Here is an 18,637-nt window from a genome sequence, read left to right as displayed (position 1 = left end):
AAGTACTGCTTGATTAAGTGTTCAAATCCATAACAACACTAAATGTGTATATATAAAAAGAAAAGGACCAGTTGGCAAAGTTAATTTTCACATGACAATTAAAAAGCATACTGGGGATTTAGATGCCTTGACATTCATTGTCCCTCTCTCCATTTTGGTGACTTAGTGACTTTAGAGAGCAATTCTTAGGCATTAATGAGGTCATACTTCAAAGACATTCTCTTTTGGTTTTCATTCTAATTCCTTGATTTCTTAAGTTTATAAAAACATGCATTGTTTAGGAATACCTTATTAATTTTCCCCTAAAAGTCCCTTTCAGTTCTGAATCTATTATTCTTTAAATATATAATAAATTTTTTAATGACTGAAAACAGCAATTAGTCATCATATTACACTAATACATCTTGTATCTTGATTTCTGTTTTCTTGTCTGTCTTATCTACTGTCATAATTTTGTATAAGCATGTGAAAATAATTGTAGTTCCATCATGAAATTTGCTTACTATCTCTGTAGATGCTACAATATAAAATGCCACAAGAAAATGTTAATGATTTCTTTACCTCAGGTCTAAGGGAAGGAAGAATAACAATTTCTTGTAATGCTTGCTTTGCCAACTCTTGTCCAGCTATGTCATCAAATTTGACAGCTGTTCCACTGACAAAGAGAAAGAATATAATTAATCCCATGATGCGAATTTATTCACAATTATATCAAAATTGACATCAATAATAGCTGATTAGGCATTCAGTGACTTTCATGTTTAATTTAAATATTTAACTATAACATGAATCATCTTTATTAAGTGAAAACTTATGAAAATTTAAAATATAAGTATATTAACACTGAACTTTGTTCAGTCAGAATGCATATTAGTCACAAAACAATAATTTTAAACCAATGAATAAAATATTCAATAATTTAACTTACTTGTCAACAATTTCATTCATAATAAGATTAGCAAGATTACTGTCCACATTCCTAAAATTCTTCAAGTCTTTCTTTTTTCGAGCAGCAGTCATAGGCGTTGAAGGTTTATTTGTTCTATTAGTTTTTGGAGTGCCCTTAAAAATTACAGCTTTTTAAAAATAGTGAAACAAATACAGCCTAACATTTACACTCTCTCCTAACAAGTTATCTTTAAGGTTTCAGATGGCTAAAATGTTTAAATTATGAAATGAAAATTAAGCATATGCTTAGTTTGAAAATAATCTAGTTTTCCATAATTCTGAAAGTTAAAATTTATTTTTGCCCACTCCACTGGCTAAAGAACATTTCAAAATCTGATTCTCTACCCCATAAATAATAACTTCTTATTTAATTTCTTTCAAGTCTGAAATTTACTAGATTAATTAATCCTGGCAAAAACTGGCATAAAAACTGTTATTATAGGGCAAGTCTTGAATAGACTTTATCCAAAAAATTAAATTGCTAAATATTAAAAATATCCCATAGGCTAGGCAGGATCTATAAGAAACATTACACCAAGTCTTTAAAATGCTAAGATTCATAAATATTTTTAAGTGGCTGAAAAAAGGATTTCAAATGAAAATGGAATGCTATGTAAACAAATGCAACATATTAAGTTCCCTAATGCATTTACCTGAAATCTATTTTCAGAAACACCTTGCAACTTTACTTTTCAGAAACATAACTATTCAGTTAAGGAAGCACATATGTATAAAAAAATGACTTGTGTTAGCACATAAAGTCAGGTTACAATTTCAGAGTACCTTATGAGATGTAGTTGCAGGGACAGTTCCTTGTCTAGCTGAAGAGACCATGGAAAGTCCACTACAACTGGGTGCTCTGTGGTGACCTGAAAGACCTGTAGATGTGGTTTTTGCAACTGTTTTTGACCGAGGAAGTGAATTACTGGTATGTGTTAATGGATCCTTTTTTTTGGGAACAGCTCCACTTTCTAAAAGAAAAAGGAAAAACATTTTAGAACAGTAGAAACACTATAAGAAGTAGTAATAGACTATTGCTATATGTTTGCCAGTCAAATATTTAAAATGAAAACTATGATCATACAAAATTTTTTTCCATCCAAAATGATTAAAGGGGCCCCCAAAACAAAGTGCATGAGATAATTATTTTTGAATGTCAAAGTAACATGGAATTAAATGAGTTCTAAAATTTTAAGTGCTCTTACATATTATACATATTTTATAATCTGTGCTCCTTTATGAACAGATACATGAATCTTCAAAACACAAACATTCTCACATTATAAAGCAATTATATAAGATAAAAATCAATGATTAACTAATCTAAACTCTTCAAACTTCTAAAGCATAATCTAAACATCCCCAACTACCTGCCATGGATATACCAATTATTAGCTTACTTAAACGCTTGCTGAACTTTTTTCTAAAAACTTGATCTGCCACTACTGGGGCCGTGTCTAGTATAGTATCTCAACACCTCATAAGTACTTAATAAATACTTGATGAATGAATCTATAAATCTATAGATTTCAGTATGTACTTTATCACTTTTAAAAAATGTTAATGAGACTAAGCCCTTAGCCTAATATGGTCAAAAAAGTCCAGGTTCTGCAATGAGATATTAGCAATAAGAAATAAGAAGTAAATGATTCATGGAGGAATTCCATGTGAAGTGGAACAAACTTCAGGAACTGATGCAGAGTAGAAGGAGCAGAACCAAGAGAACATTATACACAGAGACAGATACACTGTGGCACAATCGGATGTAATGGACCTCTCTACTAGCAGCAATGCAATGATCCAGGACAATTCTGAGGGACTTATGAAAAAGAACTCTATCCAAATCCAGAGAAAGAATTGTGGGAGTAGAAACACAGAAGAAAAACATTTCTTTGATCACATAGTTCAATGGGGGTATGATTGGGGATTTTTACTTTAAATGATCACTATTACAAATATTAATAATATGAATATAGGTCTTGATCAATGATACATGTAAAACCCAGTTGAACTGCTTGTTGTCTACAGGAGAGGGGAGGGAGGAGGGGAGGGAAAGAATATGAATCATGTAACCATGGAAAAATAGTTTAAATTAATTAATGAAATAAATGAATTTTAAAGAAATTGTAGTTCAACTCCTATATCTGACATTTATTGGATGTATGACTATAGGAAATTTTTTATCTTCCCTAGGCCTCAGTTTCTTAATCTGTAAAGAGACAAATTTGGATGACCTCTCAGGTCATGTCTAACATCAGATCTATGATCATATGATCCATATCCTAGAGGGCCTCCATGGTAAACATTATTCCATTATAAATTCTCTCTCTCTCTCTCTCTCTCCCATATATTTATATATTCCACTATATATATTCCATATATCAGAAATGCTGATTATTTGCTGGATTTCTCTAAACCATTTCCCTATGTCAAAATGTCACTCCCTCCTTAACTTCCCCTGTGATCTTTTTTCTTTTCAGATCTATGAAATCTTTTCAAATGATTTTTAAAAAAACCTTTGAATAAATTATAGTTTTTGTCCCTTATTCAAAGGTAAAGATGTGACAAACTTTTAACCATATCACAAATGCCTAAGGGTGTAAGCTATTTTCACCACTGTACTAGAAGTAGCAATAACCTCAAAATTTTATTAAATAGAAGTTTCACTTTAATGTATTTACTTTTTGAACTAAGACCAAATAAAAATTTTTTTTATTTTATTTTTTTCCCCACGGTTACATGATTCTTATTGTCTCCCTCCCCTTTTTCCTCCCTCCTCCTGGAGAAGACAAGCAATTTCACTGGGTTATACATATATTATCACTCTAATCGTATTTTTGTAATATTCATTTTTGTAACAGAGTAATCTAAAGCCAAATTTTAAAAAATAAGGGCAACTATTTGTTAGAATTTATTGTGAGAACAACTTGGTATAGAAATAAGCAGCAAAACTACTATCCTCTTATCCCAACTAATTCATGAAATCTTGAGGAGAAAGGGGCACTGGTAAGGAGAAGAGAAATGAAGATTAAATAAGCCAAAGAGAACATGAGGGAAGACTTGATTGACAGTAACAGGGAAGGAAGTCAATTATGGATTCAAGATCAAGCTAGTCTTGGCAATTGAGAACTCCTACTTTAGAGAAGAAAAGAATTTAAGAGTCTAGCTGAGCAACCCACTAAAAAGAGACATTGCCCATGGATAAGCTCTCTGAAGCTTCTAAAGAGAAAAAAAAATATTGAGACTCAACAGTGCCAGAAGTTACCAACATGTTGTCTATCACTATCAGAGTATTTTATGTCTGTACGCACTGTTCCTGTAGATGTATGTGTACCTGTGGAACAGTGGGAAAGGTGGTAAACATAAGGGGCTCTAATAATAACACTTTAATAAATGTCTTTACTAACTATTTACTCTGTATGGCTGTTAATGAGAAGCTTACCAAAAGAACCTTGATAATTATCAGAACAGGCATAGTTAGTTATAAGATACCTTCAGAAGCTGAGGGAGAAGCCAACGTCTATGAACCCAAACCATGAGGACCACTGCAAAATGGGGAGATAGCCTGAAGGGAGTGCTACACAGAGGAAACAGTTCCACATAAAGACAAGTTACATTTCTACTGGTCATTCACAAAAACTATAACTTAAAGACTAACCATTTATACATGCGAGGATGAATGAAAACATAAGTAATTAGCAAAATAATTCTATAAAAGTCCTATTCAAAGGCTTCATCATTGTGCAGAACTATGGTTCCTCTAAGTCAGTAAAGATCATCCACTAGTAGCTTTTACCACTCTGGAAGAGTTTCAATTATGGTCTTATTAATAAAACTGTACTTGTTTTCTCAGGACTAACTTAGAGAAGCAGAGAAAAAGTTATCCCTAGGAGGCTAGCCAGCTTCCACTAAGCTCTTTGGCCATAGCAATACACACAAGAACCAGCCTAACATTAATGAATTACTTGTTAGAACTAGTACAACCATTCTGGAAAGCAATCTGGAACTATGTGCAAAAATCTACTGAACTGTAAAATACTACAAAACTTATCTTTTATTCTAGCCATACCACTAGTAGGCCTATACCCCAAAGATATTTAAAAATAAAAAAAGATGAAAAGGGTTCATGTTTTAGAATTCATATGTTCAAAAATTAATGGCAACTCTTTTTTTCAAGTGGAAAAGAACAGAAAAACAAGGGGATATACATTAACTAGGGAATGTCTAAACAAATTTACGTACATAAATATCATAGAATACTATCATACTGTCAGAAATAGTAAAGTGGATGACTTCAAAGAAACAGGAAAGACATATGACTAATACAGAGATAGGAGCAAAACCAGGAGAACAATTTATACAGTAATAGCAATATTATAAAGTTAAGCAACTTTGAAAGACAGGAACACTAATCAATGAAATGACAATAATTAAAGAGATCTTATGATGAAATATGCTCTCTCTTAACAGAGAAGTAATGATTTCAGAGTGCAGTGGACATAGTCAAGGTAGGAATTTATTTTGTTTGTTTTTATATATTTTTAAATAGGGGGTTTATTTTTCTTGCTTTCTCAATTAGGGTAGGTGAAAGAAACAAAATTTTAATTAAAAAAGAAAAAGATAATGGAATACTATTTTGAAGAAATCATGAAAATGAGTTTCAGAGAAACCCGAAAAAGCTCATATGAACTACTACAGAGTACAGTAAATAAAACAAAGAGAATAATGTATATTTACAAGTATATTTACAAGTCAAATAGTTTTGAAATACTTAAGACTTCTGATCAGTCCATTGATTTACCAGATTCCAGAGAACCCCTGATGAAGCATGCTACCCACCACCTGACAAGAGAAATAAATAATGGATTTGGAGCTCAAAATAAGACATGTATATTTTTGGACACAATCAACATGGGAACTTGTTTTATTTGACTATGTACATTTGTTAGAAGTATTTTGTTTTTCTTTCTTTTTTCAACAAAGAGAGGTATAAAGTGGGAGGGAGAAAAATGGATTTTTGTTATTTGAAAAAAATTGAGTATTTTCTAAGTGACTTCCTGTCTAGGTGGTTCTCTCTGTTCCCTCTATTTCTGAAATGATGGCGAAAAGGGGAAACATGAGGGACAGAATAACAATTTTTAGAAAATCTATAAATATTAACTTAGTTATAGGTACTCCAATTGTGATATCCTTATCCAATGACCAATAAGTAAACATACTCTTCTACTAAGGGAAACGAATTATATAACAAGGTATCACTTAAAAAAAAACCTTTTTTTTTCAATTAGCAAAAACCTATTTTTTCCCTCCCACCTCTGACCCGCACATAAAAACAAAAACAAAACCATATGATAAAACATTATATGCAGAGTCAAGTGAAACAAATTCCCACATTGGTCATATACAAAAAAGTTGTCTCATTCTGTGCTATGAGTCTATTATCTATGTCAGAAAGTAGATATCATGCTTCATCATGATTTAGAAGAATCTAAAGGAGTCTTGGTTAGATATTGCATTGATCAGAGGTCTTAAATCTTTCAAAGCCTTTTGTCTTTACAGTGTTATTTATTGTAACTGTATAAATTGTTCTCTTGGTTTTGCTCACTTTACTCTGCAGTAGTTCATAAAGTTTTCTCAAATGTCTCTGAAACTGTCTTCATCATTTCTTTCAGATCAATAGTATTCCACTAGTCACACAGGGTTATTATGAGGTTCAAATAAGATAACAATTGTAACATTCCTAGCATAGGGTCTGGCACATAGTAAGCACTATATAAATGTGAACTACTACCCCAGTCATCCCTGACTGACATTCCCTTGGCTCCCAGTTCTTTGCCAGCACAAAAGAGTTTGTTTTAGTATTTAAGGACATAAGAGTATTTTTTCCAATTTCTTTGAAGTACAGACTTAATAGAAATGTCACTGGGTCAAAGAGTATAAATAGTTTATTTTATGTTCATAGTTCAAATTGCTTTCCAGAATGGTTGAATCAGTTTATAATTCCATCAACAATGCATTAATGTGCCTGTTTTCTGGAGCCTTTCCAATATTTGCAATTTTCAGTTTTTGTTAATTTTGCCAATATGATAGGTCTGAGATGGAACTTCAGAGTTCTTTTAATTGCATTCCTATAATTATTAGGGATTTGTACATTTTAAAAATATGCCTATTTATACCTTGAATTTATTTACAAGAGACCATGTATATATCAAAATGCCTTTCTATTAAATTCAGACAAGACATAAATCTTGAAGATATTGTTTGCCACAATCATTAATGACACCCTAAAAAAAGAGTACAAACAGAAGAAACATTTCCTCTAGATAAGGAGTTCTATTGTTTGTTTGGTTTTTTTTTTTAACCCTTACCTTCCATCTTGGAATCAATTCTGTGTATTGGTTCCAAGGCAGAAGAGTGGTAAGGGCTAGGCAATGAGGGTTAAGTAACTTGCCCAGGGTCACACAGCTAGAAAGGGCCTATGGTCACATTTGAACCTAGGACCTCCCGTCTCTAGGCCTGGCTCTCAATCCACTGAGCTACCCAGCTGCCTCTGTTTTTTGTTTTTAAAAGCATTACTCTGCCAAGAGGTCCATATGCTTTATCAGACTGTTAAAAGTGTCTGTGACACAAAAACAATTAAGAATCCTGGTCCAGATGGTGAAATCCTCCAGAGGGTTCTATTTTGTTGATTGAAATGTACAAAGAAGAGCCTTCTAAGTGAGAACCATAATCACTCAAAAGATGCCAGTCCAATGATCCACACAACCCTCCATGTCCTGTTTCTCTGTCTTTTGCCTAGAATGCTCCACTCCTCACCTCTACCTCTAGTTTCCCTGGGTTCTTTAAAGATGCTTAAATCCAACTCTTTTTTTGTTTGTTTTTAATCCACCTCTTAATGGAAGTCTTTCATGTTCCTCCCAGCTGCTAATGCCTTCTCTCTGATTAACTTCCATTTACTCAGTATATATTTTGTAAGCACTTAGTTAATTAATGTTGTCTTCCCATTAGAATATGAGCTCCTGAGAGTAGCAACTATTTTCCTTTCTTTGTATTCCCATCCCTAATAATAGTGATTGGTACATAGTAAGCACCCAATAAATATTTAATGGCTACATGAAAAATCAAGTGCATGTAGACTTCCTGTTACCCAGATTTTGATATATAACTGAATGAACAATCTATTAATATGTATATTTTATGCAGATGAAGAAAGTAGCCTAGATTGCATTTAGGAAACAGTTTGTTGCTTTTAATGATTTAAAACATCTCTGAAATGAAAATTTCTTTATAAACAATGTTGCTCTGGTGATACTATATAACTGAGCTCTAAAGAACTGAAGTTGCAAGTTACCCAAAGTGCAACCAATGGATAGGGGCTGCACAGTAGTTAAAAGTAAACTGTAACAAGTTATCAACAAAGAACTGACCCAACATGGCTCTAGTGCCTCTCATCCAATGCCAAAATCTGAATGCCTTTATTCTCTCTGTCTAGAATGTTCTCCTTCATATCTTCTCCCAGTAAATTCTTAACTATATTTTAAAGAGCAACCCAAATACCACTGCCATCTCCTCCAGGAAGCCTTTCCCTTGCCTTTTCCTTCTCAGAGATCACATAGCATCCTGTATTGAAACCCTAACATTACACTTATCAGGTAATAATTCATATTATAGTTATCTGAGCTTCTTCAGGGAAGATTATATCTTATCTAAACTTTATATTTCTCCTAGAAAAATACTCTATAGATGAAAGGTAATGAATTTGTGGGTTAATATCTTTATATCTATAAAAACTGATGGGAAAATTGGAGGACTGTGTGGGAAAGATTAGGTTTAGATCAACACCTCACACCCTACACTGAGATAAATTCAAAATGGGTGAATGACTTGAACATAAAGAAGGAAACTATAAGAAAATTAGGCAAACACAGAATAGCATACATGTCAGACCTTTGGGAAGGGAAAGACTTCAAAACCAAGCAAGACTTAGAAAGAGTTACAAAATGCAAAATAAATAATCTGGAATACATCAAATTAAAAAGGTTTTGTACAAACAAAACCAATGTAACCAAAATCAGAAGGGTAGCAACAAATTGGGAAACAATCTTCATAAAAACCTCTGACAAAGGTTTAATTACTCAAATTTACAAAGAACTAAATCAACTGTACAAAAAATCAAGCCATTCTCCAATTGATAAATGGGCAAGGGACATTGAACAGGCAGTTCTCAGCCAAAGAAATCAAAACTATTAATGAGCACACGAAAAAGTGCTCTACATCTCTTATAATCAGAGAGATGCAAATCAAAACAACTCTGAGGTATCACCTCACACCTAGCAGATTGGCTAACATGACAGCTATGGAAAGTAATGAATGCTGGAGGGGATGTGGCAAAGTGGGGACACTAATTCATTGCTGGTGGAGTTGTGAATTGATCCTGCCATTCTGGAGGGCAATTTGGAAATATGCCCAAAGGGTGATAAAAGACTGTCTGCCCTTTGATCCAGCTATAGCACTGCTGGGTTTGTACCCCAAAGAGATAATAAGGAAAAAGACTTGTACAAGAATATTCATAGCTTCAGTCTTTGTGGTGGCCAAAAATTGGAAAATGAGGGGATGCCCATCAATTGGGGAATGGCTGAACAAATTGTGGTATATGTTGGTGATGGAATACTATTATGCTCAAAGGAATAATAAAGTAGAGGAATTCCATGAAGAATGGAACGACCTCCAGGAAGTGATGCAGAGCAAAAGGAGCAGAACCAGGAAAACATTGTACACAGAGACTGATAACACTGTGGTACAATCGAAGGTGATGGACTTCTCCATTAGTGTCAATGCAATGTCCCTGAACAATCTGCAGGGATCTAAAAAATACTATCCACAAGCAGAGGATAAACTGTAGGAGTAAAAACACCGATGAAAAGCAACTGCTTGACTACAGGGGTGGAGGGGATATGACTGAGGAGAGACTCTAAATGAACACTCTAATGCAGATACCAACAACAGGGAAATGGGTTCGAGTCAAGAACACATGTGATAACCAGTGGAATCGTGCGTTGGCTATGGGAGAGGGAAAGGTGGTGGGAGGGAGGGCGGGGAGGAAAAGAAAATTATCTTTGTTTCCAGTGAATAATGTTTGGAAATGACCAAATAAAATAATGTTTAAAATTTAAAAAAATATATCTTTATATCTAATTACAATTTAGTCTACTTTAATCAACAAGATAATTAAAGCTAAAGAGAGGGAGATTGGTCATATTTGGGATTCATTCTCCCCATGATGTCAAATAACCAAGAATAATCTGGAACAACAACAAAGCATCTCGCATTTTAATGATTCAAGTTCCTGGGATAACCCTGTGAAGCACCCAACTGCAGTAGCTGATCAGAAAGGAAAGGAAATTTCTACTGGCTAAAGCATGGAGAGGACCAAGACGATGACATTTACCCAAGAATCAGATATCATAACCTCATTATAAATGAGCCCTCCTAAATCAAGTTTCATGAACTTGATATTAAAGCAATCATATTTGAGTGGTGGGGGTCTGGAAGGAGCAGTGTACCAATAAGAAAAGTGATTCTTTGGGAAGTGTCTATGGGATAGGAGTGAGGCTAGAGACAGAATAATTGCTACCACCAAGGCTACCAACTCCCCATTAGTTTCAACCTTTGAGAATCACATGCCTAGTAATAGAAATGGGTCCCACTAGGGGACATCTATAATAGCCATTCAAAAAGTGAAAAGCAGTGGGGACTACATGCCCTAGTTCTGCTCCTCTCCCAAAGATTGGCATTAACAAGAGTAAAAACTAAAAGGGGCTACCAAGCGTTATGGTATTATAATTATGAAAACTATGCATATATGGCTCATGGACAAGGATAAAATGATTATTAAAACCTAGGCAGTATCAGGTATCTGTGGGAAGAAGATAAAGAAGACATATTTGAAATTTTATTCAATTTTTGTTAAATGTCTAGATTAAGAGTTTAGAATAATCTGACAAAACATTTTATATTAAATTTAACAAATGACTTAAATTTTGAGAAAAGCACTTTACAAAGTACTTTATAAACATTATCTCATCAATCTCACAAAAACTCCCTTTTTTTTGGCTAGGTAATATTATCCCCATTTTACAATTAAACAAGCTGAGGTTCAGAAAAATTAAACTTACTCACTCATGGTTACATAACTACTAAAATTCAGGGGTGGGATTTTAATCTGGCCCTTCAATACTCTAAACCAGCCTTTCTGTTTCCTATGCAATGTTGGTCTTATAATAACAGCTGGCATTTGTAAAGTGATCAAAGGTTTACAAAATACTTTACAAATATTATCTCATCTGATCCTCATAACTCTGGGAAGTACTATTATTATCACTATCTTATAGATAAGAAATCTGAGGCAAACAAAAAGTAAGTGGTTTGCACAAGGTCACACAGCTAATAAGTATCTGTGATCAGGTTTGAATTCAGGTCTTTCTGACTCAAGGTCCAGGGCTCTACCCTCTATACCACCAGCTATCTATAATAATGAACCAAAGATGATATAAACTTTTAGCTAAAGACTTCTTGAAACTTAAATGCGTGCAATCTTCCAAACAGGATGAGCTACTTGATATTCTTCATCTTCTACGCCTAAAAGGAGGGCTCAAGGACCTCCCTTCTGGGTTTCAGAATGCATTTTCAATTTCCTGTGGAACCCATTTAAATGTCAAACTAATACCTCAAACTCATTGTACGTTGTAACATTTAAAATAGGTGAGAGCCTTAAACTGTAGTTGAAGGCCATAAACTGTAATAATTTAAATGGTTGATGTTGTAAACTGTAGTGAGTTAAAACGGAGGAAGATATAAATTGTGATAGATATAAGAGAGGGTGAGTAAATTGCGACCACAGAAAATATGTTTCACTACAGTGTCTTGGTTTTTATATCAAATATAAGGTAGTCGCCAGGGAAATATTCCCAATTATTCAATATGCCCAAGTCAACTGGGTTTTATAGAGAATTTAATTAATAATACAATGAGTAATCAAAGAAAGAGAGAGAGAGAGAAAAAAAGGAAATAAGTATGAAGGGCCTTAAGCCAACATGGCCTAGACCTGAGTCTTAAGAGAGAGATCAGTCAGTTAGTCTTTTATCACTCACCACAAGGTCTGTCTAAGCAAGGATTCTAGGGACACCAGGCCAGCTCCATCTCAGCTGATTTCACCAGAGAGAGTTCCAGCCAGAGTCCTCCTCAAAGAGAGATCCAGCCAGAGACTGTTTCAAAGGGCCTCTCTCCAGAGCCTCCAGAGGGACAGAGTCCCCTCAGAGGAGCTCCAGCGAGACCTCCTTAGAGATTGTCCTCCAAGAGCTTCCCTTCTCCAGAGCCTCTATCAAGAGATTCTTCCCAAGGGGTCCTCATCAGAGCTTTCTCCAAAAGGATTGTCTTCTCAAGAGATTCTGCTTTTTCTTATATAGGGGTTTTTCTCCTATGTCACCTCCCCTAAGTCCTTACATCTACCAATCACTGTAGATGTTTTCCAAAGGATTGCCCATCTGAATTCCTGCTAAGTCGACTAATCTCCTCAGTAAGTCTGAACCAGAGAAAATGCTGCTGTGTCGACTAATTCCCTCAGTAAGTCTGAACCAGAGAAAACACAGCTGAGTCGACTAATCTCATTAAGAGAAAACTTGCCCGACCCTTTCAGGTACCTAGCATCCCATTGTATCAATTCTAAAAAACAGGCATGGCTCAAAGAACTCCTTGCCTTATTATAAGCATGGGTCCAAGTACTTTCATTGTTTAGTAAGGAGTTTTCTCCCCTAAAGCAGTCTTAAGTATGGGTGGAGTAGAGGTCCTCCCATTTCTGATCCTGGCGAGTTCTCACATCAAAATGGGGAATGTTTCCCAGTAAGGAATTTGTTCCAATGGAGGATTCCTCAATGTGGAAATTTTTAACATTCACAAGTCTGAGAAATTTCAAGATTTACAACGTCCAACACTGAAGTCTTTTCTACGAAATTCTAGTTCTCTTTGTGATTTCACTATTTCTCTGGATAACACTAATATTTCCAGACTCCTATGTTCATAACGAGGCTGCTCTCTTAGACTCTTTGCCTCACCTTTTGCTTCCTTACCGGGACCTAATGATCCTGTCTGCAACATCTCTTGTACCTGATGATTCCTTTCTACTGTTAATACTACCAACTTAATAAAGGCAGACTTTTATTAACACTCACATTAACTATATTCCAAGGGCATAAAAAGTCTCAATTGTTCTCTCTCCACACCAAATCGTCTTGTGAGGCTTACACTCTTTATGCCAAAGGTATTTAAGAGTTTTCAGTGTTGTACCACTTGTTGAAAAATTTGTTTGGGTGCATACTGCATTAATTTCAAGTAAATATCCATCCAAACTTGGAAGTGTGGAAAGGAAACTAGAACAAATTCTGAACTTCCTGCCACTGTGTTGGAACAGTGAGAATATTAGAAAGAGAAGAAATTGTCAATACTGACAGTTGGTGGGGGAAGGGGCAACTCGGAGTGGCAGTTGGTCTCGTGACTAGCACTTTCTTCCTGGTGTGGGTAGGGGGAGGAGCTTTGGCTTCCCAGTCTGGATAGGAGTGACTCAATTTCTTCAGTCGGAAGATACAGGCCCAACCAGCTATGAAGGTCAGAACTTTTCTTGTGGCTTGCTGTCTACTGCTAAGATTTTGAAATTAAGAAAACTAGCACAGATATAATGTGGACAGGAATAAGAGAAACCCTCCACCAGCCTGTGAGGCAAATTGTGGTATATGTTGGTGATGGAATACTATTGTGCTAAAAGGAATAATAAAGTGGAGGAATTCCATGGAGTCTGGAACAACCTCCAGGAAGTGATGCAGAGCAAAAGGAGCAGAACCAGGAAAACATTGTACACAAGAGACTGATACACTGTGGTACAATCGAACGCAATGGACTTCTCCATTAGTGTCAATGCAATGTCCCTGAACAATCTGCAGGGATCTAAAAAATACTATCCACAAGCAGAGGATAAACTGTGGGAGTAAAAACACCGATGAAAAGCAACTGCTTGACTACAGGGGTGGAGGGGATATGACTGAAGAGAGACTCTAAATGAACACTCTAATGCAAATACCAACAACATGGAAATGGGTTTGAATCAAGGACACATGTGATACCCAGTGGAATGGCGCGTTGGCTATGGGAGAGTTGGGAGGGGAGGAAAAGAAAATGATCTTTGTTTCAAATGAATAATGTTTGGAAATGACCAAATAAAATAATGTTTAAAAAAAATAAATGCTTATTTCTTTCATCTTTCCCATTTAATAAGTGCCTACTATGTGCCAGGCACCCTGCTACAGTTACAAATACAAAAGACAGTGCCTGTCCTTGGTGAGCTCATATTCTTTTCTGGAAGTAAGGATACATATCCAAAGGAAAATACAAAAAAATCCATAATGATTGGGGAGAAAAGTAATGAAAAGTGCTAACAACTGGGGAAATAAAGAGGCAGCCCCTGAGTTGAATCTTAAAGTGATCTTGGGGTTCTAAAAGGTAAAGAGAGAATGCATCCTGGGTATGAGGAGCAATCTAATGCTACAGAGAGGGAAGACAAGACTGTTTTTCACAGGAAGAGCAATGGTGCTATTTAGACTGAAGATAAATAATGTCTAATCAGTTTAGAAAGATGGACTAGAACCAGAGTGTGAAGGGTTTTAAATGACAAACAAGATTTGTATTTTTCCTAAAGCTTCCTGAACAGGGGAATAAGATGGTCAAACATGAGCTCTATGAATATCTATTTGTCATTTATGTGGAAAATAGATTGTAGTGAGGAAAGATTAGAGGCAGGAAACCCTATAAAGAAACTATTCCAATAGTGCAGCTGAAAAGTTATTGGCTATAGGAGGTAAGTAAAACTGAAAAATCTTCCTTGATGTAATTTAAGTAATTTATGCCTTGAGGCATAAATTACTTAAAGAAAGGTGGTGCCCTCAACAACAACAACTGGGAAATTGGGAAGAATGGTAGGTTTTTACTCACACTGTTCCCTATACCTGGAATGTTCACCTCTCTCCCTCTGCTTACTGAATTTTCACCAATCCTTTAAGACTACATTAAGGTGTAGGTAGGTGTCTCAGTGGATGGAGAACTAGGCCTAGAGATGTGAGATCCTTGGACTCAAATCTGGCCTCATATACTTTTTTTCTAACTATGTGATCCTGAATAAGTCACTTAACCCCATTGCTTAGTCCTTACCATTCCTTCTGTCTTGGAACCAATACTTAGATTCTAAGAAGATAAGGATTTTGAAAACAAACAAACAAACAAACTAAACTTAAAGTTTATTTTCTCCAACATCCCCCAACTAATTAATAATAACCAGACCAACAGGGACTCACACATCTCTTTGTTCATACCTCCCTTGTTCATTTAACTTGCATTATTTTCTACTTTAGTTATTTGTACACCTATCATATGGCTCCTATAATATATCAAGAGCTTCTACAAGTATAGGTATGATTCCTTAGATGAAACTATTTCATCCCAAGCCCTAAACTGTTTTGTACTTAGCAAGTACTTAATAAATAAACTTCTTAAACTCAAAAAAGAATATTATAAATATATACATATTTCAATGGATTCATAATCTCATGGGTATGAATTTACCCTCCAACAAAGGATAATACAACTCTTTCATATTTTTCTGATCTTGTGAGAGATTAGACTATGTCCTTTTATAAATCCCCTAAAGAGGATCTATTTAGCACTCTAGGAGCTTCTCTCGGGTTCTTTTTTTTTTTTTAGTCAATATTAGTTCAGCATATGGACTGCTCACTTATCATGGTCACTTTAAATAAATGATTGGCCAACCTTCTTGTTTGGTCACACATATTTTTAATGGCACCATTATATTTTAGAACTGAAAAGGACCTCTAATAACATCTAATACAATACCTTTTTTTGTTTTTAGAAAACAAAAATAAAGCCCAGAAAGAGAAACATTCACCCACTGTTAGTACCCTACTTCCCAAAACTACCTTGTATTCATTGAATTTATATTATTTTTACTTCTCTATGAACCTGTTGTATCCCCCTCATTAGAATATAAGGGACTTGAGGAGCTTCTCCCTGAAGTAGTCGATTACCCTTTTGGATAGTTCTAGTACAGCGGTTCTCAACTTCTCAAGTTGTAGCAATGAGAATACATAATGCATATCAGGTATTTACATTCTGAATCATAACTGTAGCAAAATTACAGTTTTGAAGTAGCCACCAAAATAATTTTTTGGTTTGGGGTCACTGCAACATGAGGAGCTGTATTGCGGGGTCACAGCATTAGAAAGGTTGAGAATCACTGTTTTAGTAGTTAATAAATTTTTCTAATTCTAAATTTGTCTCTTTGCAACTTCTACCCATTGTTCCTGGTTTCATAGTCTGGAAAACTTATTCAGAAGGTTTTGGTTCACAGTAAAGTATGTTTTATTTAGATATAATTAAAGAAACCATTAGTTTAAATTACCTAATAATGTTTATAATATTTTTCATTATAAGCAATATGAACTTAGACAAAAACATAATTTGCTATGCAACAAAGATAGAATGGAAAAAAAATCTCAAGATCCTAGAACCTTTCCTAATACTATAGAACTTAGAGGATAAGTAAAAAGTCTTCAACTTGGATTTATAAAGCAACTTTACAAGTTCAAGATAGAAGAGGTTATAGTTTTAGGTTTTTTGCCTGAATAAGATCTGGGGATTTTAGTGGAAATAACTAAAAACAAAACATATACAAATGTTTATACGACATGAAATGTGGAAGCCAAAAAGGGTAAGTTCATCTAAGGCTGCACTAAGAAAAGAATAGTGGCCAGTACTAAAGAAATGATTGTCCCAATATACTCTGTCAAACATAGACAACATGTACAGATGCAGATATCACATTTAAGGATCAACAAAGATAATTTTGAGGATGTGCAGGGCAATACTACCTAATATTACTTATTCAACTAATTAAACTACCAATTCCTTTATAGAGTTAGAAAAGCTAATCAAATTCATATAATGAGTAACACAAGGTCAAGAAACATAAAGCACTCATGAAAACAGTATGAAGTTGAGGGGAGAGAGGAAGTGAATATCAGATCTTAAACTTCAAAACAGTCAATATCAGCAAAACTATTTGATACTGATTTAAACAAAGGAAGGTTGATCAAAGAATGGATTAGGTATTCAACATTCAGAAACAAATAGACATAGGTATTCAATAAATCAAAAGTCAAAAGTCAACTACCTGGGGTAAGAACTCACTGACGAAAACTGCTGGACAAACTGGAAAGTAGGAAGCAGCTGGGTGGCTGAGTGGATTGATAGCCAGGCTTAGAGATAGGAGGACCTAGGTTCAAATCTGGCCTCAGACACTTCCTAGGTGTGTGACCCTGGACAAGACACTTATCCCCCACTGTCTAGCCCTTAGCACTCTTCAGCCTTGGAACCAGTACATAATAGTGATTCTAAAGCAGAAGATAAAGATTTTAAAAAAACTGGAATACTTCTGGTCAAAAGTAGGTATAAATCATCATCTCACTTATATACATAGATAAATTTCAAGTGGATATATATTATATATGTGAAAATATATCATATATGTCTTTTTTTTTAAACCCTTAACTTCTGTCTTGGAGTCAATACTGTGTATTGGTTCTAAGGCAGAAGAGTGGTAAGGGCTAGGCAATGGGGGTTAAGTGACTTGCCCAGGGTCACAGCTAGGAAGTGTTTGAGGCCAGATTTGAACCTAGCACCTCCCGTCTCTAAGCCTGGCTCTCAATCCACTGAGCCACCCAGCTGCCCCCTTATATATGTCTTAAGACATAAAAAATCAAATGATAAAGAAATTAGCAGAAAAAGGACCTTTTCAAAACTATGTACTGGACAAGAAGATATGAGAAGAAGGCATGACCATAGAGGGATAGAGAAGATAATATGGATAATTTCAATTATGTAAAGTTAAAATAGTTTTTGAATAAGCAAAACAAATGCAATTAAATAGGTAACTGGGGAAAAAATGTCGTAGCAGGTTTCTCTGGTAAAGGTCTCATTTCCAAAATATATAAGGTACAAATTCAAATTTATAAGAGCCATTTCCCAATAGATAATTGTGAAAGTATATTAACAGTTTTTAAGGAAAGAAATCCAAGTTCTCATTAAGCAAATGGAAAAACATTCCATCTTACTAAGAATTAAAGAAATGCAAATTAAAGCATCTATGAAATTTCACTTGAGAAAAATGAAAATCGATTCTGTATTTTTTAATACTATTTACAAGTAATTGATTTTATCCTGTAATTGTTTAAGTCATAGCTCTTTGTATTTGAACTTATTTCAGAATTCAGCTGGTCTGCAATGGATTAAGTTTAGATATCCAGCTCCCTTGCTAACCTTGGGGGATATGTGAGAAAGAGTCAGACCTGATATCTTTACATCATCAATCTATCCTTCAAGGATATCTGGTTTGCTGTCTGAAAGATTAGGCTGCTATTTTGCACCTGTACTCCACTAATGAGCACTTCTTATTCTGAGAAGAACAGGAGGAGGGAGGCGTTGCTAGTCCCCATTACCAAATTTCCACTCAATCATGTCATTCCCTTTGTCTCAACTCTGTAACTAACCATATTGTCCTTAATTCCATGATGTC

General features: G+C 34.9%; 1 protein-coding gene across 4 annotated transcripts in view; it reads right to left on the bottom strand.

The window, feature by feature from the left end:
- The window catches only part of SPAST (spastin), a 101,919-nt gene that overhangs the window by 44,661 nt on the left and 38,621 nt on the right, over positions 1-18,637 (bottom strand). For all 4 annotated transcript variants that reach the window (XM_001371467.4, XM_001371493.4, XM_007476044.3 and 1 more), the window contains 3 exons: positions 1,732-1,919; positions 929-1,062; positions 562-655 (listed from right to left, as the gene is read on the bottom strand). In XM_001371467.4, the coding sequence (XP_001371504.1) occupies positions 562-655; positions 929-1,062; positions 1,732-1,919 (416 nt within the window). The remainder of the gene's footprint in view (positions 1-561; positions 656-928; positions 1,063-1,731; positions 1,920-18,637) is intronic.

The sequence above is a fragment of the Monodelphis domestica genome, chromosome 1 (genome assembly GCF_027887165.1).
Source record: "Monodelphis domestica isolate mMonDom1 chromosome 1, mMonDom1.pri, whole genome shotgun sequence".
NCBI classification, from domain to species: Eukaryota; Metazoa; Chordata; class Mammalia; order Didelphimorphia; family Didelphidae; genus Monodelphis; species Monodelphis domestica.
The sequence above is the reverse complement of the archived record's forward strand: the minus strand, read 5'-3'. Positions and strand labels throughout refer to the sequence as shown.